The sequence below is a fragment of the Anoplopoma fimbria genome, chromosome 9, assembly GCF_027596085.1.
Source record: "Anoplopoma fimbria isolate UVic2021 breed Golden Eagle Sablefish chromosome 9, Afim_UVic_2022, whole genome shotgun sequence".
Classification (NCBI taxonomy): Eukaryota; Metazoa; Chordata; class Actinopteri; order Perciformes; family Anoplopomatidae; genus Anoplopoma; species Anoplopoma fimbria.
The window spans coordinates 18,911,958-18,935,070 of NC_072457.1; the positions used below are offsets into that span (position 1 = coordinate 18,911,958).

The window sequence follows — 23,113 nt, forward strand, 5'->3', positions numbered from 1 at the left end:
ACATTAAATCAGTAGTTTTCAATAGCCAACAATCAGTTGCTATGTAACCTGATGCTAAGTTATGCAGTAAAGCCGGCAACAGTGTATTCTGCTCAGTGATGGATGATGGATATTGTGAAGAACTTTGGCTTGTTCAAAATAACATACAACTATTTTCGTGCTACAGTAATGCGTTCTTCTCAGGTGTAGGCTATGCTGACGCCACAGTATGTTTGACATTTTTATTTAAGTTTTCTTCTTTTATTTTCTCCTAATTATCACTCACTCTGTAGTCTCTCTAATGGGAGAGAACATACAACAATATATTGTTTTAGTTTTTGACGTAGCACCTCGAGTTAAACATATATATAAAAAGCAGCCTATTAATAAAGAAATTTCCGTATTTCTGTTCAGAAGAGAGAGGAGTCAATAATTGCACTGTGCTACTTTCCTCTAGGCAGGCATATAGGAGGTTGGAATAGGACAATAAATCAGTGCACATAAAGGAACACACACAGGACAGCACAGCACAGCAGAGGGGGAGAGAGAGAGAGAGAGAGGGGGAGAGAGAGAAAACGAGAGACAGAGAGAGTCAGTCAGGCTACAGCGTCTCAGTGACTAACCACGGACTCCCTGTTCTGCAGCAGAAATAATGATTCAACACTCTAGAGGTAAGAATCATAGAAATATGCAATATCACTTTCTGTCTCATACTCTTCTATGCAGGTGCAGTCATGCAGCAGTGTGTGTGTGCAAGAAAGAGAGAAAGAGAGCAATACAGATCTTGTTACCTCAGACTGAAGGACAATTCCTAGGGTTTTGTTGTCCTGTCCTTGTGTGAATGTAATTGTAAGAGCCTATTTTTTTAACCTATGCGTGTTGAGTACATTACATTCTAATGACTTGTCACAGTTTTCCTGCTATAAGAAACAGTCTGAACGTTTGTATGCGCGCATGTTACAATAACTGCTTCATTAAGCTGTGTCGTCGCTTTTCGACAGTGAAGTCTAATGCCGCAGTCCAGCCCCCCTCCTCCTCCAACCCACACACTCTCTAGTCCCCTCTCTGTCCCTCTCTGTATGCCGCTAGCTTCCCTCACTATTATTCTGCATGCTGGGCTAATAGGCTTTACAAACATCTTGTGCCCAAACCATATATAACGTGAAAAGTCCTAGGTTCATATCGTAAAAAAGCCCTTATTTATGTTAAACCCCCATCTAGAGGTTAGATGCGCAACATAAAAGTTAAAAAAGGCATTTCCTCCTCGCTCCACAAACCAAAGTCTGAATACCAAATTGCAGTAGCATTTGTAGGAAGAAATATTTATTATTCGACTCAAATAAGTTGCACTGACGATCAACTGAAACACACATTACTCAGGTTGACCCAAGGCCATAACATCAACAAATATAATCTATCTACTGGCTAACCCTAAATGACACTTTTCTGGAGGCCAAGGACAGTACAACGCTGCCGTCAAACTGCTGTCCCCGGACTGCAGGAAACCCAAGCATTTTTCAAAGTCAGAATGTGATGGATGGACCAGTCAGCAGCAGACACACCCCAGGCTGAACCCATGACCCCAGCCAGTCAGAAAGAGGCACCTAAATTGAAGACATATCCTCCAAAAAAGACGAGGCACTCACTCTCACACAAAACACAGCCACACAAAACACAATCACATTTTAATATCCCGCTGGGGCCATAACAGGCAGCCTCTCTCTGTAGGTGTTGAGTCCTGGATGGTATGTGGTCTGTTCCTGTCCTGTTTGGCAGCTGAACCAAACAACACATTGATAGATGCAGCAGAGAACACTGGATTATTGTGGTGTAGAATTGCATTAGCAGCTCTTGTCTCAGGTTGAACTTCCTAAGTTGGCGCACGAAGAACATCCTCTGCTGGGCACTTTTTCTGATGGTATCTATGCTGGAAACTCCACTTGAGGTCCTTGGAGATGGTGGATCCCAGCAACTTGAAAGCCTCCCTGAGCAGAGACATTGTTAGTTGGAATGGGTATGGGGGAAGTGTAGGGGAACTGGTCCTGAAGTCCACCCTCACCTCAGTCTTAAGACTGTTCAGCTCCAGGTTGTTCTGACCACACCAGAGGGCCAGCTGTTCAACCTGTCTGTAGCAGATTCGTCTCTGTTCCAGATAAGGTCAATGACCGTAATGTGCAAAATTCATGAATCAGGGTTTCCTGAGGTGCAGTCATCCGAGGGAGAAAAGCAGTGAGGAGAGTACACATCCCTGGGGGACTTTTGGTGTGGGCTGGATGTGTCTGATGCAGTTGTGATTTTGGTATATAAATTATGGTTTGGCCACACAATATCCATGCAAGAAAATGTAATGAAGCAACAAAAGGTGCACTTTTCATTTTTCAGACAAATTTTGGATTTTTGGCTGAACAAAATGATTGAATTAAATTGAATTGAATGGATTTGCAACATTAAAATCAACCAATGGGATGCTCTTAGGGTCCCTGGCCATCAGGCCCCACTCTGATCTGAAAGTTAATGTTGAACGCACTCATACATGTGCATATGGTTTGTCAGTCTAAGAGCTAAGAGCAAGCAGCATCAGGCACAAAGACAATTTTACACAATGTAGTGTCGTTTCTGGTAGTAGATTTAATAATAATCAATTAATATCAAGATATGTAAAGATTATTAATAATTCAATTGTAATTTATAAACCCCAAAATAAATATAAAAGAAAGATTGTACTCAGCTTATGCCAGTATTAGTTTAACTAACAGAATTGAAGATCAGACTCAATTTTGGATGCAACTTCAAAGTTTAATATTAATCAACTAAATCTAAATCTCAGGGTTGCAATGTTGTACAGGGATCTATTATTTCATATACACACAAATCAAATTATCAAGTTCATTATAAATATAATATTTATTAGACTAACTACACAACAAAACAGAAAATAAATGAATTAAAGATAAAATAAACAAAATGAATGGAATGAACAGTACAATGAATAACAATGAACCACAACCAGATGAAAATGATTGCATGTGACCAGGTAGAATTAGTGACTGATATTATTGATTCATTTGTTTCAATTAAATCTATTTTTTGACATTTATACCTTAAGTTTAGATCAAAACATGCAGCAGTTGAGGTTATGAAGCACCAGGAACATTGTGAAGCACCTTTTTGTATTAGTTCTAATTTAAATTTAATTTAGATCTTAAGGTCGAAAGCTTGTTGATCTGTTTTATTAATATTTCAAATTGTCTTTCATTTTAAAGAGTGTCTTGCTCTCAATAATTGCTGGAATAAATCTTCAGCACGTTGGTGCATCGCAGGTCGAAGCTGCGTGGCACATTAGACAGCACTGTATTTTTGACAAAAGTCAAACTACAATGAAACACAAACACTTGCGTTTGGCTGCACAGCAAGCTGAGGCTTGCATAAACTGGGAGCTGGACAGCTTGACCTTGGTGGCTGCTAGCTTCCTCCGCAGCATAGCCATCTTCCTCTCCTCCTGTCGCAAACATGCCACAACACCGCTGATCAAGGCACGCGCACTGCAAATACAAAATAACCAATGAACATATCAATCATAGAACACGAACAAGCATTTTAGACAACTTGCTCTTGAGACATGGGACAAAACACATCTAGCAACTGAAACAGCAAGGTTTAAAAATACATTTTTTTCCAATTGTGTCTGTTATGAGGGATTAGAATAGAATGTGTTTGACATAAATATCCCCTCAATTTAATTAAATTGTTATTGCATCGAATCTATGACACTTATCGTCTTCTTACTACTGTACATTTAGGAATACATTGTAATAGGTTACAATAACATGATACAAATGTGTATACTGAAGGATTTCTGTCAAAGGCTAACTTGCAATATTGTTTTAATAATTACAACCCGTCCCTGGTTAGAACACATAATGAATAGTGACATTCTTATACATGTGAAATGAGAAGATGAATTACAACATTTACATTACCTTATGATTATTTCACATAAATTGGGGAAGAAGAGTCAGATGCAGACTAACAGCACAAACACCCCCACATGTAATACTTGCTCTCAGGAGCTGGCATTCCTGACTCTAAACCTCCCCTCCTCATTGTTTATTGCAACAAATGTTGTGGGGTAACTTGCTATGGTCTGACGGACAACATAACAGTACACAACACACAAATGAACTACACGCAACTTTAACACCCACTAATATGTTATTTGATTGGCCAAGTCAGATTGTCTTCAATTTCGTCACAAATGTCCAGCTCAATGTGCTAACAAAACAAATGTTGGCATAAAATAAATGAAAAACACATTAAATAAAAAAATGTCTGACTTCTGGTTGAGTGGAGCTGATGACAGCCAATGGGACGGTAACGAATCCAATAAACCCTGTAAGAGGAGTTGGAAAAAGGTTGCAAAAAATAAAAATGTCAGAAACAAAATTAAAAAGGGGAGACTTCTGGTTGGGCCCCACCAATGAAAAACAATTAAGAATATGTTGAATGATTACTACTATTACTATTATATTACCTACCCATTACAGGTTTTCTTATCAATATTATTCTCTCTCTATATATATATACTACTGCTACTACTGTGTACAGATTGTAAAGCCCTCTGAGGCAAATGTGTGATTTGTGATTTTGGGCTTTAAAAAATAAATTAAATTGATGAAAAGCTGTGAGCAATGTGGGTACCAAATTTCGTCAATATTTAAGCAACTATGTCAAAACTAATACCTTCCACACATTAGGGGGCGCTATGGAGCCAGCTTAATGAGCATAAACCAATCACTGTATATTCTCATCTAATGTTGACAGGTTTTATGTGTTTGGAGCATCCGTTTGACCATGGCACTTTCATGCTCGGGCCTTAACACGTCAGTAATAGGGTCTTAAAAGTTGCCAGGGTTGTCAAGGTTGGCCCCATTGTTAAGGTTATTGTTGATTAGTATTTCACAGGTACATGTGTTAAGGGCAGCATTTTGCTCTGTTTTAGGTACCATGGCTGCAGGATTGAGGTCGATGATCTTGCTACTGTTGCTGCTGTGTTGTTGGAAGCTGACCCTAGGCAAAGAAGGGAAATCCAAGGGAAAGAAAGGCAAGCAAGTCGTCTGTCCATCGTAAGTAAATATATTGTATTCTCCAAATTCATGCTTTCTCAAGATGTTGCCATTACTAGCAACATTATTCTCCCAATTAGTCATCGTTCCTGACCCCACCAGGTCCCATTCACTATTTATTATTATTTTGAAAGATGTGCTAGTATATCATATATGCTCTGTTATTTTTTGTGCACAATAATAACAATTCTACCAATCTACCAGAAATGTGTTTAACGATTTTTATTAATTTGCTTTTTGTTACTGCTTTTCATTCATTTTCATTTTAATCCTGTTTTTCTGCTCGATGATAATATGCATAACGTTGTAGTGTTTTTGCTGTAGACACATAGTGTTTGTGTTGCATCAGGCTCTATAACACCCTGCACTCACTTTACATTTTTTATTGGAAAGTAGATAATAAAATATGGTTCAAAAATGGAATGTGAACAGTTACAACAACAACAGACATGTCAATACCAATTTGGGGTTACATGTTTGGCGATACCAAATGGATATTGTCAACTCGCCATACCAGATGGATAGTACTTGGGTAGGAATTGTGCTGGAAAAAATGTGAATGAATGTTGGAGTTGGGTGGGAGAGTCTGAGCACCTCTGGTGGATGAATGGGGAATGGAAATGCAGGAGCCTGGGGTAAGTGGTAATGTGGCTGGAGAGAGGAACAGGAAGGCCTAGGTTGAGACAAATTTGTAGAAATCAGACCTTAGGTTTAGGAGGTGATTTCAGAAATCTTTTTTTCCAAAAATTCAGTATATTGGATAATGTAGTTAATTGAACATTAGTGGTCCTTGCAACTTTTTTGCAGAGCAGATAGAGCTTAACATGTGTTTTATGTCAACCGTATGGTGTAAGTGGCTTTTCCAAAATCTTGCACATTATTTCCAGTTATAGGTCAAAGTTTCATGTTTCTAGCTCATTCAAGCTCACAGGAATTTGAGCCGGCAATGCAGACAACGAGGGCCCGTTAATCGCTGCCTCCAATGAACAGGCCATCTCACTTCTCCGGGCGTCAGGGGTAGTGGCAGGATGCAGGGCATCGCAGTTACAGTGAAGAGGAGTGTTATGATGCCTCTCACAAGAGACTGCAACAAACGCTTCATGAATTCTGAAAGGGAGTGGGTCAAAGTGCAGGGGCGATGTAAACGTCACTAATGAAAGTGGATGTCTCTGTTAACTGTAATGATATCTTCCATAAGTGTCTATTGACAAGTCATGGGTTATCTAAGGGTATGGGAATAACTTGTAGGGTAGCAGTTTCAATACCAATGAAAACAGGAACTCTCTCTGCCGAGTGGAATGATGTGTCACTCTAGTATGTACGACAGATGGATAATGGGGTATAAAAGGGGGCGAGGATAACCAACACCGATGAAACAGGATCTCTCTCCAGAGTGGAATGATGCCTCCCAAAAACGGATCATTGATTACAAAGGGGGGGACTAAAGAATAGGGGGCTGTACTATGAGTGAATATTGGAATGTAGATATATTCAGGCCTGGACTCTAGTGAAGCCTCCCAAATGTGAGAAATATAGGAGAGATTGGACGATGTACATTCCAGTTATAACAACATTGTGTTTCATGGCGAATTGTGTAAAATGGCCACTCCAAAGGTCCTTTCACGAAAACTCAAGATTTTGAGTACTTTTAATCATACATGTCATTAAAATGTATTGATTTATTTTGAAGTTGGTGGGATTTATTCTGTAGGATAAGTTCCTTAAAGTATACCGAATGTGAAAGGCAAACAATTGCCTAAATTTGCCCCTTATATTAAAAATGGACAACCTCCCGTTGGGTTAATGGTATATCTACAAGAGGCTTTTTTAACGTCTCCATATGTTACATGCCTACCAAATTTCACACAGCTACGTGAAAGTTAAAGAAGGCTTTTATTTTGAAAACTTTGAGCGGTTGCTTTTGAGTCATTTTGTCACAATCAAGCACGAGACCCATAAAATATCAAATTTTCAGCAGTGTCGATAGATTTGCCATGTTTGGTGAGTTTTGGAGCACCTTTTGGGGAACATAAGATTAAGAAAAAATGATCACTATAGTTTCAATATGGCCTTTGTTGAGGCAGTCTGTGCTCGGGCCCCAATTAAAGCTGGAAGCAGGGATGATCGGACCCTCGCCGCTTTGGGCTCGCCCAAGGATCTGCGAAAAATTAAGAACGAGGCGATGAAGATTGGCGAGGAAGAGCAGGTAATACTGCTATTACAACATAAATATATGTTCTTTGGGTTATACAATGGAACCCTTTAGGCTCAACAGAACAAACCTCCAGCATAGTTTTACTGTAATGTAATTTAATGTAATATTGTATACAAATGTAACTGTAAACACACATTTTGCTTAGAAATATGTGCTGTATGAAACATATTTCAATAACTCAAATCAATAATGTTGCAGACTTAAACACAAAGATGAAATAAAGAAGCTGTATATCATTTTCTTTCAAATTATTTTTAATGCACATTGGCATGAGAAACAAGTGAGAAGTCACAGAGAATGGGACAAGCAGTGAATACAGAGGGTGAGAGAGAACTAATGCCCACTGACATTGTTTTGAAGCCATTGTTATTCAGTTTTTGTTCTCCAAACATCATACTATACACAGATATTTAGATAAGGGAAAACAAATTATTTTCAGGGGTGTGGTCCCGAAACCGAGCTCCCTTTCCTGCACAAGAACCATATCATATAACAAGTTTCCTTCATTTTCAAGCAACCCTAGTCCCTCAACAAGAGTTTTCTGTTAAATGGCAAATAATGTGTTCCCTGATATCTCAAAACCCTCAATATTGAGTATTGTCACGGGCTTAACATTACAATAACAAAATTTAAACACAACGAAATCCGTCGCGCTCCCGTGGCAACCCAGTTTACCAAAAAGGTAAAAGTTTCATAACACAGCTTGATGGAGGTCTTAAAGGTTATCTATTAAGCAAAATGCACTTTTTCATGGCTTATAAACACAAATACGGGTCCCCAGTGTCTACTGACCCCCAAAGTGTCTCAAGCAAAGAATGCTACTTGTTCTGTTGTTGGCTGCATGAACCAACCAAGAACAGACTTCAAGTAACTTACTTCTACCATCTGAGGATGTGAATCTTGTGGATTAAATTTAGTTTTAGTTTTTAGGATGTTTTACAAAAATGTACTCACAACAACAGGAAAACTCAACAAGGGTCAGTAACATCTTCCAAACTGAAGCTGTGGATGAACCTGTCATGGCTGTCTGTGATCAAATTTCAAACTTGGAAGCTGTAAGTTTTGCCATTTTTATGTTATTTTAGTAACTGTTTATTTAACTGACTGTTTGCCTGTTAGCGTTAGCATGCTGCTCTGCTAATGCGGCTAGCTTCAATTGTAGGTCCACATGCTGGAGTAATGAAGTTGTACGTAATAAGAGACTGTGTTGACGTTACAGTATTAGGTACGATGGGGGTATCTGTTTTTTTCCACGTTGCCTTTTTGTGAAACAGTGCACTGGAATGCAGCTAAACTGACTTTGTAAGCGTCAAGGCCCGCCTGCGTAATCCAGACTGCTGTGGGCGCGTTGCTGCTCTGTTGAGTGTTTAGATTTACTTGGCTGACCGTCCTGAAGGCGCAGATGTGAGAAAACAATTATCAAACCGTATTGAATTAAGAAAAACTGTTTCAATTCCGATTCCTTGGTTGTATACCGTTAGCTTTGATTAGTTAGCACGAGTCACTAACTTGCTCAGGCCAGTGGTACGGGGAAGCTCGGCTCCCCTGAAAGAGACACCAGTTGAAATAACCTAATTGATATTATGTCATAAGACTTTGGCACTGTGTGTTCATTGCTATGCAGCAATTCACCAGGACAAATTTAAACAGGCCCTATTATGCTATTTTCCAGGTATACTGTGTTTACAAGCTTTTGGTATACACAGCATCAGTAACACTCTTAGTCAAATGCTCTAAGTAATTAATTTCTTCCGCTGTACTGGATACAACTAATATATATCCTTTTTTACACTGTTTGTAGCTGTTGCCATAACTACATATGTGAGATGCTGATGTTGTAGTAAACTATAACGTTCCTCTTGTAACACTTACTGTCATAAACCTTGATGTACATAACAGTATAATGTTAGCTAAATCTGCCATGATTCACAGGTGATCTGAGTGACCTAATGCTTGGTTCTGAAGCTCCTGTCCGATGAGGTGCTCCTGAACCAAGCAGACTGTCCTCATAGAAGGAGAAACCATTAGAAAAGACACGCTAGGATGACCATTGACCTGAGAGCTCCATCAGGTATTATCTTGTGATATTAGACAAATATAACATGATCTTTTACAAAGGTTTTATGTAATTACTCTGTTTAAACAGGTGATATTAAAAACATATTTAAATTCATGCATGCAGAAGGGTTAAAAAAAACCTAGTCAGTTTAACATCCTGACTATGAATATGTAATGCTTTAATACAGGTAGTAAATACTGACCGTAAGCAACACACCACATTCATCCGTTTCAAACTTTATTTGAGTACACAGATGACACTTATGCTCTACATGGGTCACTTATAGGCAGACCGCAGTGTGGGTCCGGACCCAGACATCGTTGTATCAGGACCTGGACATATGACAGATATACTTGAGTATAGTGTTCAAAGTGTTCAATTTTGAAGAAGAGCTTCTATTTTAACCTTTGCAGCTTTGTCTCGCTGAATGGCTCTCCAGGAAACACACAGACCAATTGCATGCATTGTCTCATGTGATGCTACTCAGCCAATCAAATATGTGTATTCCGATCAGCATCGCGACTTGAGTGAGATATACACCCACGGGGGAGACACAGATTGTCGTGGAAGGACATGAGTCAGAGAAGTTATTTCACATGGCGTGCTTGAAAAAGAGAAAAGTGGACAGCAATACCAGAGCCTTTATCCAAGAATGGAGAGACTCTTATATGTTCATTCTTCCCCAGGCAATTCAAAACCAGTGTGTCTCTTATGTTCAGAGACTGGCAATTATTAAAAGTCTCATAGTGAATACGAGACAATGCACAAATCTTTTGAGCAGACTTACCCACTCAAATAAAAATATGTAGGCACTGAAAATAAACAATCCAATAGCCCAATATGATCGATCCATTAGAATCCTAACACATCAATTGGTTTCCAAAATCACATATAGTCCCTGCTCTCAGTGTTATCTCTTTTTAGATTATGATAAGAATATGGATATCGTGGCTTTTTTTGCTTGACATAATTTTAGACTTGAATGAAATTAATTTAAAACCACAGGGCAAGGACGATTCAGTTCTTTATTTTAAAATGCACAAATCTTCAAAAGCTTTCTTTAATGTATTTTATTTTTAAATCCAGCCCTTATTTTATTGTTATGTTTCAGATTTTTGTATTAGGAAATTTTCTTGTGTGTTTGAAACATAATTTGCAGCTTTGAAACATTCCACAGTATAAATAAGGCAATAACTCTCTGCCAAGTAAAAACATCTCACGTAAGATTGGTATTTCCACCTTCAATTCTGTTGACATGCTGCCTCACTTCCGTAAGAGTAACTGGTCTGATATAGTGTATAGTCATGATTACATGGAGACCCTACACTAATCAATATTCCATCAATAACACACACATGAGGGGCGCAAATGGGTTGCACCTGGGCTGATATATGGTGCCCGTATGAGCAACCCAACTGGGGCCAAGACAATTTTTGTCTTTGGTTTCCATGGGTTAGTCCAGATGGGTTGATAAAAGGCCCTTGATTGGCTTCATACAGGCCCCACATGAATAAGCCCGGTTTCTTCCATTTGGGGCCTACAGGAGTCAATTTATACGGGTTGATGATTGGCCCTTGACGTGCTTCACACGGTACAACCAGACTCTCACATTTGGGGACCCTGCTAGGTCCCATCTAGTGCTCCTATGGGCCACAGCAGGTTAATACAGTATATGGGCTACCATATTTGTCTGCTTGGGTTACCGTATTTTACAGTAAACCCCTAAATTCAATTGAACCTACTCAGGGTATCTATACATTTTTAAGTCTAAATGTGATGAATTTCAAGACCCTTTTAATAACTCTCAAAGGAAAAATATTTAAATATCCGCTTTTAAATTCCGGATTTTCAGTAGATTTTACCATATGTTGACATAGGGAAAAACTCACCATAGACGAAGTTTAATGCCTCCGCCTTTTACAATTCCAGACTTTAAGACATTTCCAGACTTTAAGACATTTTTTCTGTAGAGCTAGGGGAACTGTAGTCATGTGATCTATTGTCGATATAACCGACACATGGCTGAGTTGCCAATTCATTCCCTGACTCCGCTAATTCATGTCGATGTGTCCTCGGGCTAAACACTGAACCCTAACTTGGTTAACTCTAGTAAGCTGTGCACTATACTAGTACAAGTCTATTTAACATTCATTTACAATACAAATATTGATTATAGCTGCTTTAAAGCACGGAAATGAGACTCATTGATATTCTCATTTCACTCCTAAACTTTTTAATGGGAATAAGTTGAACTGTTATTGAATCTTAAATATAGTATTCCCAAAAAAGAAAAATGCTAAATGCCATGCAGCTCCTCACTCCTCCATCCTCACTCTCCCAACTTCCCTTTGAAAAGAGAAAATGATTGAATCAACCTTTTGCCGATTTCCAAAAGGTTCAGTTAATGTTCTTTCTTTACAATTAATTCAGGTAAGCCTTAAGAGTTTGGTGCCTCACATCAACATGATAAATTCACAGTGAAACTGCACTAAGGCGAGAGTTATACTGAAAATAGCGAAGTGGGCGCAATAAGCGTGACACACCGCCCAAATGGTAATACATTTTTACCCTGTCATTTATTTGTTTAACATGGACCTGTTATAAAAACTATTATTAAAAATCAGTATATATTTTAGCCAAATCTTAAAATTGTCCTATGGTGTGATAAATTATAACTTTCATAAATTTCATAAAACTTGATTTTAAATGGGCCAATTGCAGGACAAAAGGTACCCATTCAAGGTCACGTTTCTGAAGCCCCCTGTACAGTGACACGTCATCCCTGTCTCTCATCCCAACCAGTTCACACTCGGCTGCAAAACGCTTCGGTGCATGTTGTGAAGGAGCAAACAGAACCACATCATCTGCAAATAGCAGAGATGCATTTCGGAGCTCCCCAAAATCGGATACTCCTCCAAGGTTCCCATTTTCAAAATGGGAACCACAATACTGGTTTCCCACTCCACAGGCACTGTCCTCGATCTCCATGCGGCACTGAAGATGAGGGCCAACCAAGACAGCCCAAAAATGTCCAGATCCTTCAGCATCTCAGGGTGAATCTCATCTAACCCTGACTCCTTACCACCAAGGAGCTTTCGGACTACCTCAACAACCTCTGCTAGGGATATATATGGGTCTTTCCCTTGAGCCTTCAAATTCTGCCTCCTCCACGGAGGAGCTCAACTATATCATGTTGGTACCGATCCACCTCTTGCACCAGCTCCAGTTCCTTCCCTGGCAGAAGGTTGACTTTCCACGTCCCTAGAGCCAGTCTGCCACGCCAGGGATTGGCATGCCTTGGTCCCCGCCATTTACTGGCACCTGGAACACCCTGCACCTGACACTTATGCCTATCCCTGTGAGTGACGAGCCCACATGGTGTTTTTTCGGGCTATGCTTGGTCTGGCCCCTCTCCTGAGCCCACTTTGGATTGAGAGACCCTACCAGGAGCTATTGCCTCCGACAACACAGCTCACAGGGTGCAAACAAACTCCCCCACCATGGTAAGTGGACATTTCATTTGAGGGGCCTGCCCTGCAATGACATGTCAAAAGGGCAGTTTTGGCTAGTCTTAGCTTCCCTACATTGGCTAGGTAGCCAATGTAGGGAAGCTAACCATGTTACGTAGATCAGACTTTAAATTGTTAGTGGACACACCCCTTCCTGCCTGCTCAACTTAAACCTTCTACTCCAATCAGGAATCATCACTCTCAGAATGCAGGGCTCCTGAGAGGGCCCAGAGTGTAAAAGTTTAATTAAATTAAATTTAAATTAAAATGATTAATAGAATTATCAAAATTGAGACCGCTGCGCCAGCGAAGTATGAATGTGTATGAATTATTAGTTAGATCCTGATGGGCAGGTGACACCTTGCATGGTAGCCCCTGCCGTCAGTATATGAATGGGTGTGAATGGGTGAATGACGACATGTTAAAGCGCTTTGAGTGGTTGGAAGACTAGAAAAGCGTTATACACCATTTACCATTTAAATGGTGAACTCAAGGGCTGTGTTGTTGTAAATGATGAGATCGGGAGCCTAGATGGTCTGTGTAGCTTGATAAATAGTACATTTGATCAATTGGACAGTTCATTGAATAGTAAAATCGAGGAATTTTTGACTTGGCGAGTAATAATTAAAAATAATAATAAAATTGACAAATTGCAGCATTGTAGCAAAATCTTATTAAACTTGGTCATTGCACTAAGTAAATCTGCTGCTTTGTATAGATGTAGTCATGCTCACCACACTAATTTCTGACAGCTGCAGATGGATGCATTCAGTTTTCTACTCCTGCGTCTGTCAGAAACACCTGCTGCATTAGGGTTTTAGGATATAGAGAAGGGCTATTTTTCAACACTTAAGAAGTTCAACACTTAAGAATGAATACTTCACAAGCAATTACCCAGATCCTGCCTTCTACGGGTATGATAGGATGAGTAACAGTGAGAAAAAAACTTTCATGAAGTGGTATGACAGTCTGCAGAGAAACCTATGTTTTTCCAACTGAATTTAATTAAGTAATTTGAATTTGGAAATTATACATGGTATTATTATTATTATATTATATAGATGTTCTAACAGTATTTTTCTACTATATCAATCTGCTGTTGAAGTCCTTGTTCGGTGAGAGACAGTAGAACCAGGTCATCAGCATAAAACAGACACTTAAGATAATTTATATTCACATAACATAAAGTCAGACTTAAATTGCAACCTTGACGAACACCTCCTCTCTGGGTGAAGAATTCAGTTTGTATGTAATAATATTTATTTTTTAAATACATGATTTATGTATTGTAATAGAGCATGTATGTAATAGAGCCCTTCATGCCAAATAGAGTTGAAAGCTTTTAATAAAAAGTAAAGATTTAACATTTTTTTTGTTTTATGTTTGTGTTTGTTAAGTGTGTGCAGGGTATATGGTAGGTGGTGCAGTGTTTTGCTAGAAAGCCAATTTGATTTTTACTCAAGATGGAGTGTTTACAAAGGAAATCTAGTATTCTCGTATGTAGAGAATAGTTACCCAGACAACTGCTGACACATATACCATGGTAGTTACCAGGGTCGCATTTATCCCCACTCATATGAATGGGGGAAATTTGCCCTATGCACCACATCCTGACTATAATACAATACTGAACAACTCTAACACTGCAACCTGCATCTATGGGGTGCTGCATTTGAACATTTCATTTTAATGTTGTCTGGGCAACAAACTTTCATTGGCTGCAGAGATTTTGTCTGTGTGGTCAATTCTTCCCAAATAAATGGGGCTTTGGTTGTCTTTAATTGTCTTCTAATGTTTGAATTTTTTCATTAATAAAACATTGATCTGGATTAATTAGATTTATTGGTTTGTCTTTGTACAGATTTTGATAAATGTGCTTTCCAGATGTCACCATGTCGGATTGGTAATGTTTGTGATTGTTTTGTGTTAAAGCTGCTCCACATATACCATAATTGATTTTAATTAATAGCATTCTCAATATCTTCAAGTTACATGTGGGTTTATTTTTTTGTTTTTGTTCATAATTGTTTGTTTATATTTGTCTTATATGTCATAATATGGTATGCATAGGCCTGGGTTGTTTGCTTGCCAGTGTTTATCATTTGCTAATTTTCTCAGGTCTTTTCTGATGGTCTTGCATTCTTGATCTGACCATTAGTCAGCGTTTTGTCTTTTAACAGGCTCTGTTTTTGTTTCATAAGAATAGCATTAATAGCTGCCTAATGAAATATCATATTGGTATCATCAATGGCCTTGTTTACACCATCCCTGGTAGGGACATATTGATATTGGTCATATATTGACATGTCTTTCATTAGATCATGTGAGTTTAAGGCCATGATGAATTTGTCTTTGTTGTCTGGAGCACATCTGTAAGTAGGATCTATTTATACAACTTACTGGGTTCTCTTTTTGTGTTACTCATTTGGCCTGAGAGTTTGAAGAACACATTTATTTGGTTGTGGTCTGAACGGGGGAATGTCATCTGACCGTAAATTCACTCATAGTGAAAGGGTCCATGTCAGTGACTACTTCACTAGACCCAAGAACTGAGGAGTATGTGAATTCCTCTAAAGAGTCACCTCTTAACCTACCATAAACTACGTACAATTGAAGGGGGTGTTAGGCAGCCTCCTCTGATCGTGTTTCACCGTGGTGCGGTGGTGGGGGGATGGGGAGTGGCAGGTCCACTTTTGTCTCACCTCATAACAGGGGGGTTGATCATGGGGTCATGATGGAGGGGAGTCGGTTTGGGATGGTCTCTAATGCTTCTTGTTGAGGAGGGGTTGGAAGGACTGCATCCCAGGACTGCGTCTTTGAGGGGCTTGGCAAATATCCCCACCCTTTCTTTGAGTAGAGGGAGTCCATCACACAGGTCCCAGGTGTCAATGGTGGAGTAGAAGATCCTCTTCTGATCTCCAAATTTGAGGATGGATGACATGAGTATAGGTGTATGTCCTAGGCAGCAGGGTGGAGACCACAATGCGGGTTTTGGGGAATTCCTTACTGGCTTACTCTACCATCCTCCTCACCATGAGGAGGCTGTGCACGTCATTTGTTCTTGTGTGGATCACCCGGTTCTGAGGGCTCCTGGAGTCTCCATTTTTAACAGCTCCATTGTTTGGCCTGTGGTGCCGTAGCATTTAGTCAGCATTATTTTACCAGGATAAAGCTTGTTTGTGTCCAAGAATGACCCATTAGAGTATGCAAGCAGGACAACTTGTGGGCCTTGTTCTTCAGGCTGTGTGGAGACAAACTGGTATGGCAGAGCTGGCTGCTGGCATCTGGCTGTGTGGATGTATCACCAGGTGCCACGGGGTTGTTGGGCTGGGTGCGGGGTGTGGCAGAGACAATGCTGGGGTTTGGGACGATGGCAGGGAGAGTCTGTGTCTCTGTACTTGTTAATGTGGGGACTGAGGAGACTTGGTCTGTCAGGTCAAGGACTCGCCTGGGAAGCTCATTTCTTTATTCTCAGCATCCTCTTTCACTTTGGCTTATTGAGCACCACCTTAGTGATATTGACAGGTTGCTGCCGATACCAGACCCGTATATGGTGTGTCTACGTCCCGTTTGTTCACTGGTTGCAAAAAAAAATGCTGGCAGATGGGGGAGGTGCAGAGATCGATAAGGTGGTAGGGTTCTACATTAAGCTATTGTCATCTTCACTGTTGGAAGGGTAGGCTAGCTATTTGCTTTTGTAGCCCATAAACACTTTTTTTCCTTTTCTTGTCTTCATAAAATAAATCACAAATAACAATCTTCTGCTACCTTCTTTAGTGCAGCTACTTCCCCGAGCGCATGTAACATTGGCTGGTTTAAATGTACTGCTATCTTCTATCGCAAACACTCTGTTGGATGATGACAGACACACTATTGAAATAAGTGTAATGAGTTTTATGACCCATGACAAATCAGACACCAGAAATAGTAGAATACAGTCTTTGAATGCCTCGGACAGGTGTAGTACACCTCTTAGGATACCTACATAAAAAGGGGTTCAAGTCAGATAGGATAGACACTGCTGCATGGCGAGATTTTTGATAGCTTTTTTCTTTTTCTGTGTACCACTGACAGAATTAATGTATTTTTTGATGTATTTATGAACAGTGTAGATTAAATTAGTTCTCAATTGTTTGATTTGTGGCATTATTGATTGTATCAAATGTATTTATTAATTAATATCCAAACATGTACAGATAATCAACACTCAGCCTCAGCTATAAGACATATTTAGTTTGAACAACAGAATTGATCATTTTATTTTAGAACCCCACCCATTTTGGAAAAACAGGGAAAACTTCAATATTTGATATTAATCAATGAAGTCTACAGTGACTTATGATTTCATATACACACACAAGTGAAATGATCAAGTTCTTTATAAAACAAATATTTATTGATCACCCTAAACTAAGGGAGAGCCGGAACAAAAGTAACACTGGACTTATGTAATGCGTGACCATAGGAGTTTGACTCACTAAGTCAACACGTGCAGCACGCAATACTAAACAGAACTGAAAAATCAAGTGGCTTTGTCATACTGTCATGGTGTTTTACTCGGAAAGTTCACTCAATCTGTCTTTTTTTTTTCATGAATTTTTCATGATTTACCAATTATTTAGTACTTTAATAGATGATTTCCATGTCTTAGTTTATCATTATTTCAGCAAGTCAGGTTTAAATCTCAGGAGTCATTCAGGCTACGAAAGTAATGGATGTTTCTTTAGTCCCTCTGCAATAAGAACTAGTGTTTATTTTGCACTGCCCCTACGGTGGTCAAACTGTATGTTACAGCATTTAGCAACACATGTGGATGCCATATTTCATATTGTGTCTTTTGCCTGCACTGGTCCCATCTTTTGAACCATCTGTGTGTTGCTTTTGTCCTACCTGACAGTGTCAACCGCAACAATGTCCGTTCAAAATAAAAATTATATCAAAGTTGTTGTTTTTTTATGTATTAATCTTTATCAATTAAATTTGGTTCAAAAGATTAACACAAAAGTTAAGAGTTTAAGAAGCACCGGGGAAGATTGTTAAGCAATTTATATTATATTATATTTATATTAGTTAAAATGTAAGGGTGATCCAACTTGTGGTCTAAAGCTCATTGATTAATGTTTATTAATTCCCAATAAGTCTAGCATCTAGTAGACTATATGAAGTTAACCTACTAACTATCATTAACTAATGTTACTTATTGACTTGTTGTCACCTGACAGTTAATTCTGATGGGCAGATGGGAGGTTGCTCTGTATGGAGTGGCCACTCTTTGGCAACTTGGCATTTTGGATCTTGTGGGATTAGTAGTTTGCTTGTATTGTATTCTTTCATCTCTCATTCTTGTAACAGTTTTCTTTGGCTCCTCCGGTATCTTTGGACCTGGTTGTCTCCAACTTTTTCTTCATCTCCCTCTCTCTCCTGCTGAGAGAGAGCTGCAGGGGTCACCATGGCATCCTTGCCAGTCTCAAAATCTCTTTTCATTTATGAGTTTTTTCTTTATTTCTTTATAATCTTCTTATAAAGGGGTGCAGTGTTTAGTTGGGGCGAACAGCTAAACACTCCCATCTAATTGACCTATCTTGATTCTCCAAAATTATTTAATTTCACCTTCTTTTACAGAATAAATAGGAGTTAACTTGCAAAATCTATTAACACTGTCACCTCACAGCAAGAGGAGCAAGGGTTTGATCCTGAGCTGGCCAACGGTTCTATGTGGAGTTTGCATGTTGTCCCTGTGTTAGTGTTAGTTTTCACTGGGTTTACCAGCTTTCTCCCACGGTTCAAATGCATGCAGCCTTGGTTAATTGTTGATTCTTAATTGCCCATAGGTGTGAATTTGGCTTTGCTAATTTTGCCCGCCATATCATTTAATTTTCATTTAGAAAAGCCTCTGCAACACCATGGACATGCGCCTCGTTGGCGAGTCTTTTCATAAGCAGGTCCAAGATTGTTCTGATAGCTGTTGCAGATCTCCTCCCAATACTTAGAAAAAACTATTTAGAGGAACAGGAGAACGATGGTTTTAACGGTGTTTAGGGACACAATCATCAGCACACTGCGTGCTTTGTCTCTGATCAAGTCAGCTATTGTAAGTCGCTAGGAGGTGGAGTTGTCGACGGTGTCCGGACCAACAGAGAGGAATGAGGATGATGGAGGTGTCCAGACAGGAGGAGATAAACGGATGACCTCTGCAAAGCTAAACAATTTATTAGAAAGCCAGGTCTTCTTTCAATCAGAGGATCGGTGGTTTAATCACTGGCTCCATCTGTCTATGTCGATGTGTCCTTTGGCAATACACTTACACAGACACGTCGACCAAATTGCTCTCGAAGGCTAGGCCATCGGTTGGAATTATTTCACGAGAGTGTCCTTTTCAGGTGATTCTCACACTTGGTGTGACATCAATCAGCAGTAAGAACCCCTCACTCTCACTTTAAACAGTTTAAATAATTTAATATTCAGCTATTTGAGGTTTAATTCAGAAGTTATCTCTATATTTTCGTCTGTGTCTATACCTCTTTGTGTGTTATTGTATTTTCAACAATGACAGACACAGAAACACACAGGTAATTGAGATTGCCTGATAAATGCCATCTTAGTTTCTGCTTTTTCTGATTGGTGAATTGCTCTTAAGCTCGTTTTCGGACCTTTCTTTGTATTTTTAACAGATTCAAACCTCCCGAAGTTTCAGATTTATAACTTCCTCTGCCTTTCTCTTCCTCTCTGTCACACACACACACACACACACACACACACACACACACACACACACACACACACACACACACACACACACACACACACACACACACACACACAGACATAAGGACAGTCATGCTTTCATTCAACTTTATAATATTAGACTTCTATCAGTTTTTGCTGTCTCTGATAAGCAGTGGAGGAATGTAGCTAAGCTAAATGTAAAGTTTACATCTCTCTTATGCTTGTATTTAACTTATAATGATCAAACTTAGTTTTTTTTCTTATTATCCTGTAGTTGCAGTGCATGGGAAAAATCTTCAAATCAACTTAACCTCATTTTGAAATTCTACTACTTCAGCAGACTTTAAATCTACATACTTCATTTAAGCTTTAAACAAGTAATAAAGTAATTGTACTTCTTCCGTACATCTTTGATCGCCTACCACCACATATTTATACTTTCAGCTAAAGAAACCATTTACATTTCCAAACATTAGGCTCTTTAAGGACATTCATGCTTGTATAAAAAAAAGAAATCTAAATTGTATGAATTTTGAAGTACAAAGTATATTTTTTTTCATTTACCCTGTTCAGTAAATTAATTTCAAATTCCACCTTTTGACAGGATCACAGTTCTAGCCTTACAAGCATAACATTTTGCTCTTAGCTATTTTAGGTTTAGTAGTTGAGCAACTATTTTATCATTTATCCTCAGTTTCCAATTTTTTTTTGTAAAACAAATTCCAGCAATGCAGTGCCTATGCGCTTCACTACTTCTTTATTTTCATCAATTTATTGCGACTTACTTTAGCTTTCAGCATTCACACAAATTTCCTGCAGAAAATGCATTTTTTAGTTATGGTTGTTATCCTAATCTTTATTAATTGTGCCTGATCCACTACAAGGCTGTTAACCTAGTACACAGCACACTGACTTTAATCCTGCAGGCTTCGTATTAATTTAATTATATTTCTTCCTTATGGATTTTCCGCACACTTACTCCTCTCGGAGTAGGAACAGCGTTGCCATTGCAGCGATTTTACATAACTACAATAAACAACAAGCTACTGTTACTCGACTGTAGTTGGTCAAATCTGCCCCAAATTGGACATGCTTCATAACAGTCCAGGCCTGAGGACACCTACAAGCCAATGTTGACTCATGTCAATATTATATGTCAATATGTCAATATTACCATTTACTGGCAACAGGAAATCAGCGTTATGGGACAAACTTAATCCAATTCATATTCAATTTGTATTGTGTGATCTCCTTTTGATACAGAGCAACATCATTTATGTTAAGCGCATGTTGTCTGGCACCACATAGTGGGCACAATGAATATATATAAAAAAAGAAAGGGTCATTAAGTCAAGGAACTCACATTGGTGTGACGCCTGTACTGTTTTACAAGCTTTTGATTGTCATAGAGCATCCCTGTTATCAACATCTAACCAACTTTGTAACCAAAACATTGATTCAGTCTCAAAAACGGGTGTTCACTCAGAATGTCAGTATTTATAAAATATTTTACATTAATGAGGTGCACACAGAAGGATTGATTGCAAGCACAGAAAAGCTTAGAGCACAATAAGGCGTACAGTAAACACACTTTCATTAATGTATCCCAGCACAGACAGGAAGTCTACTGAGTGGACCTCGTCCAACAGGAAGCCAGGATCTGAATTCAAACTAAATCTCACACGCAAAATCTGACAGGGTTTTGACGTTGTCCAATTGTTTCGGCTTCTAGCTTTCCATGGTGGCCTCTAGGCTTTTAATTCCACATGATCCCAACATAATTTAAAAAACACTGAAGGCTAAATAGGTAAACTCTGCCCTGGCTTAAACTAAATTAATAAAAATTCAACCATTTCATAAGGCAGCTCTGGATAAAAGGACTCAAACTTAGTAGAATCAGAGGTATGGTTAACCCAATCTTCTTCTACTAACTATGTTTTTGAGATATTTCATTTGAAAAAATCTGACCCATTTTAATACCAAAAGTCAAAATATAGTGGGTCTTAGCACTCCTTCTGGAGGGAGTTTGGGATGTCCATATGTACTTGTTTGTACCTTGGAGAAAAAAAAACATACTTTGAAGACTTTATGGCCAATAGTAAAAACAATTTTTAAAAGGCTGGGTCCAAAGGAATTATTCTTTCACTGCCCTTCTTGTCAATTTAACTCTATTCACTCATTTGAAAAAATGGCTTTTACTCTTTGACCTCATTCTGACAAATAATATAGTTTATTTAAAAAGATAGTCTTGATGATGTCAAGTGGTAATGTCCTTTTTTGGAAGCCACTATGGTATTTATATAATTATCTGATTCTGGCTTCTTTCTTTTCTTTTTTTTTCTGTTTGCCAGATTTAGCTATTTTTCCCCTTCAGTTTTTTTAGAGCCAAGCAAAAAATAGGATAGTTAGTGCTTTGCCATGATATAAGGCACTTTATGGCAATATTTTGTAAATGCACTTGACTGTTCGTTTTCTTGTTTGCAGTAGGTAACAAACCCAGCATTTTTGTCAGAAAAAAAGCTTCTTATACTTCCAGTTCTTCCAATTTGGATATTAATAAATTTTCATTCTGATTTAACAGCCAGTTGTCCCCAGAAGACTTGGCCCAAGTCCCTCCTAACTCCACCTCCAACATCTTGAACCGTCTGATGGTCAGTTATGACGCAAGAATAAGGCCTAACTTTCAAGGTAATGCCACACACTAAACAGGTAAGTAATGACAAACATTTTGTTCTTGGAAAGATGGTGGCCACACAGGACCAAATAGTATTTTTCTGTGTGCTCATTGAGAATCATAATATATTTTCCATTAAAGGATGGGCACTCAGTTTTTTCAAATCTAGGTACATGATTGTTGATTTTAGACAGACTTGAAATTCATGAGTAAATTATTCCGTGAAAATGTCTTTCCCCGCACCCCTAGTGCTGTAATCCAATTTGCCAAATGGCACTTTCACAAATGGAAAAAAAAGGGGAGTGTCAAAGTCAATATCAATCACTGCTCATGAATAAGCGGGACAGCCCCTTTCCCAGCTCAGCCCAGCAGGGGCTCCGGCAGTGAGGAGCCCACCGCAGATAGACCCAAATTCGTATTTGCACCTCTTCGGCGGTGGAGCGCAACACCAGTATCGGGAATTGTGTCCGAATCCATGCTCGTACTCTTACTCTTACTTAAAACTACCCGATACCTCTTTATAGCAATGTGAAGTTGACCTCTTGCCAGTTGAGCCTGACAGGGTACCTAGCTACAACCATAACCCGATGCACACACAGGTTCAACCAATCATTTAACGCCAGCTACGTGAATTGCAGGCCTGGTGTAATGATGGTGATTGTCCACTCTAGCGAGACTGGGTGTCGATGAGTATGAAGTTAGCAGTAATGTTATAGCAAGTTGTGAATGTAGCAGCGCAGTCTGTGTTCAGTTTACATTTCGGTGAATAAATTCTACCAGTCATCAAGAACCGTAAGGAGACCCAAGATAAGTGTCCGTGCATTGCTA

At 39.0% G+C, this 23,113-nt stretch overlaps 1 protein-coding gene across 1 annotated transcript in view; it reads left to right on the plus strand.

Annotated features, from left to right (window-relative positions):
* The first annotated feature begins 585 nt into the window (after window positions 1-585).
* The window catches only part of LOC129095960 (glycine receptor subunit beta-like), a 35,261-nt gene continuing 12,733 nt past the window's right edge, over window positions 586-23,113 (plus strand). The window contains exons 1-3 of the mRNA XM_054604578.1: window positions 586-650; window positions 4,979-5,102; window positions 22,193-22,299. Coding sequence (XP_054460553.1) covers window positions 632-650; window positions 4,979-5,102; window positions 22,193-22,299 — 250 coding nt within the window. The 5' untranslated portion in view covers window positions 586-631. The remainder of the gene's footprint in view (window positions 651-4,978; window positions 5,103-22,192; window positions 22,300-23,113) is intronic.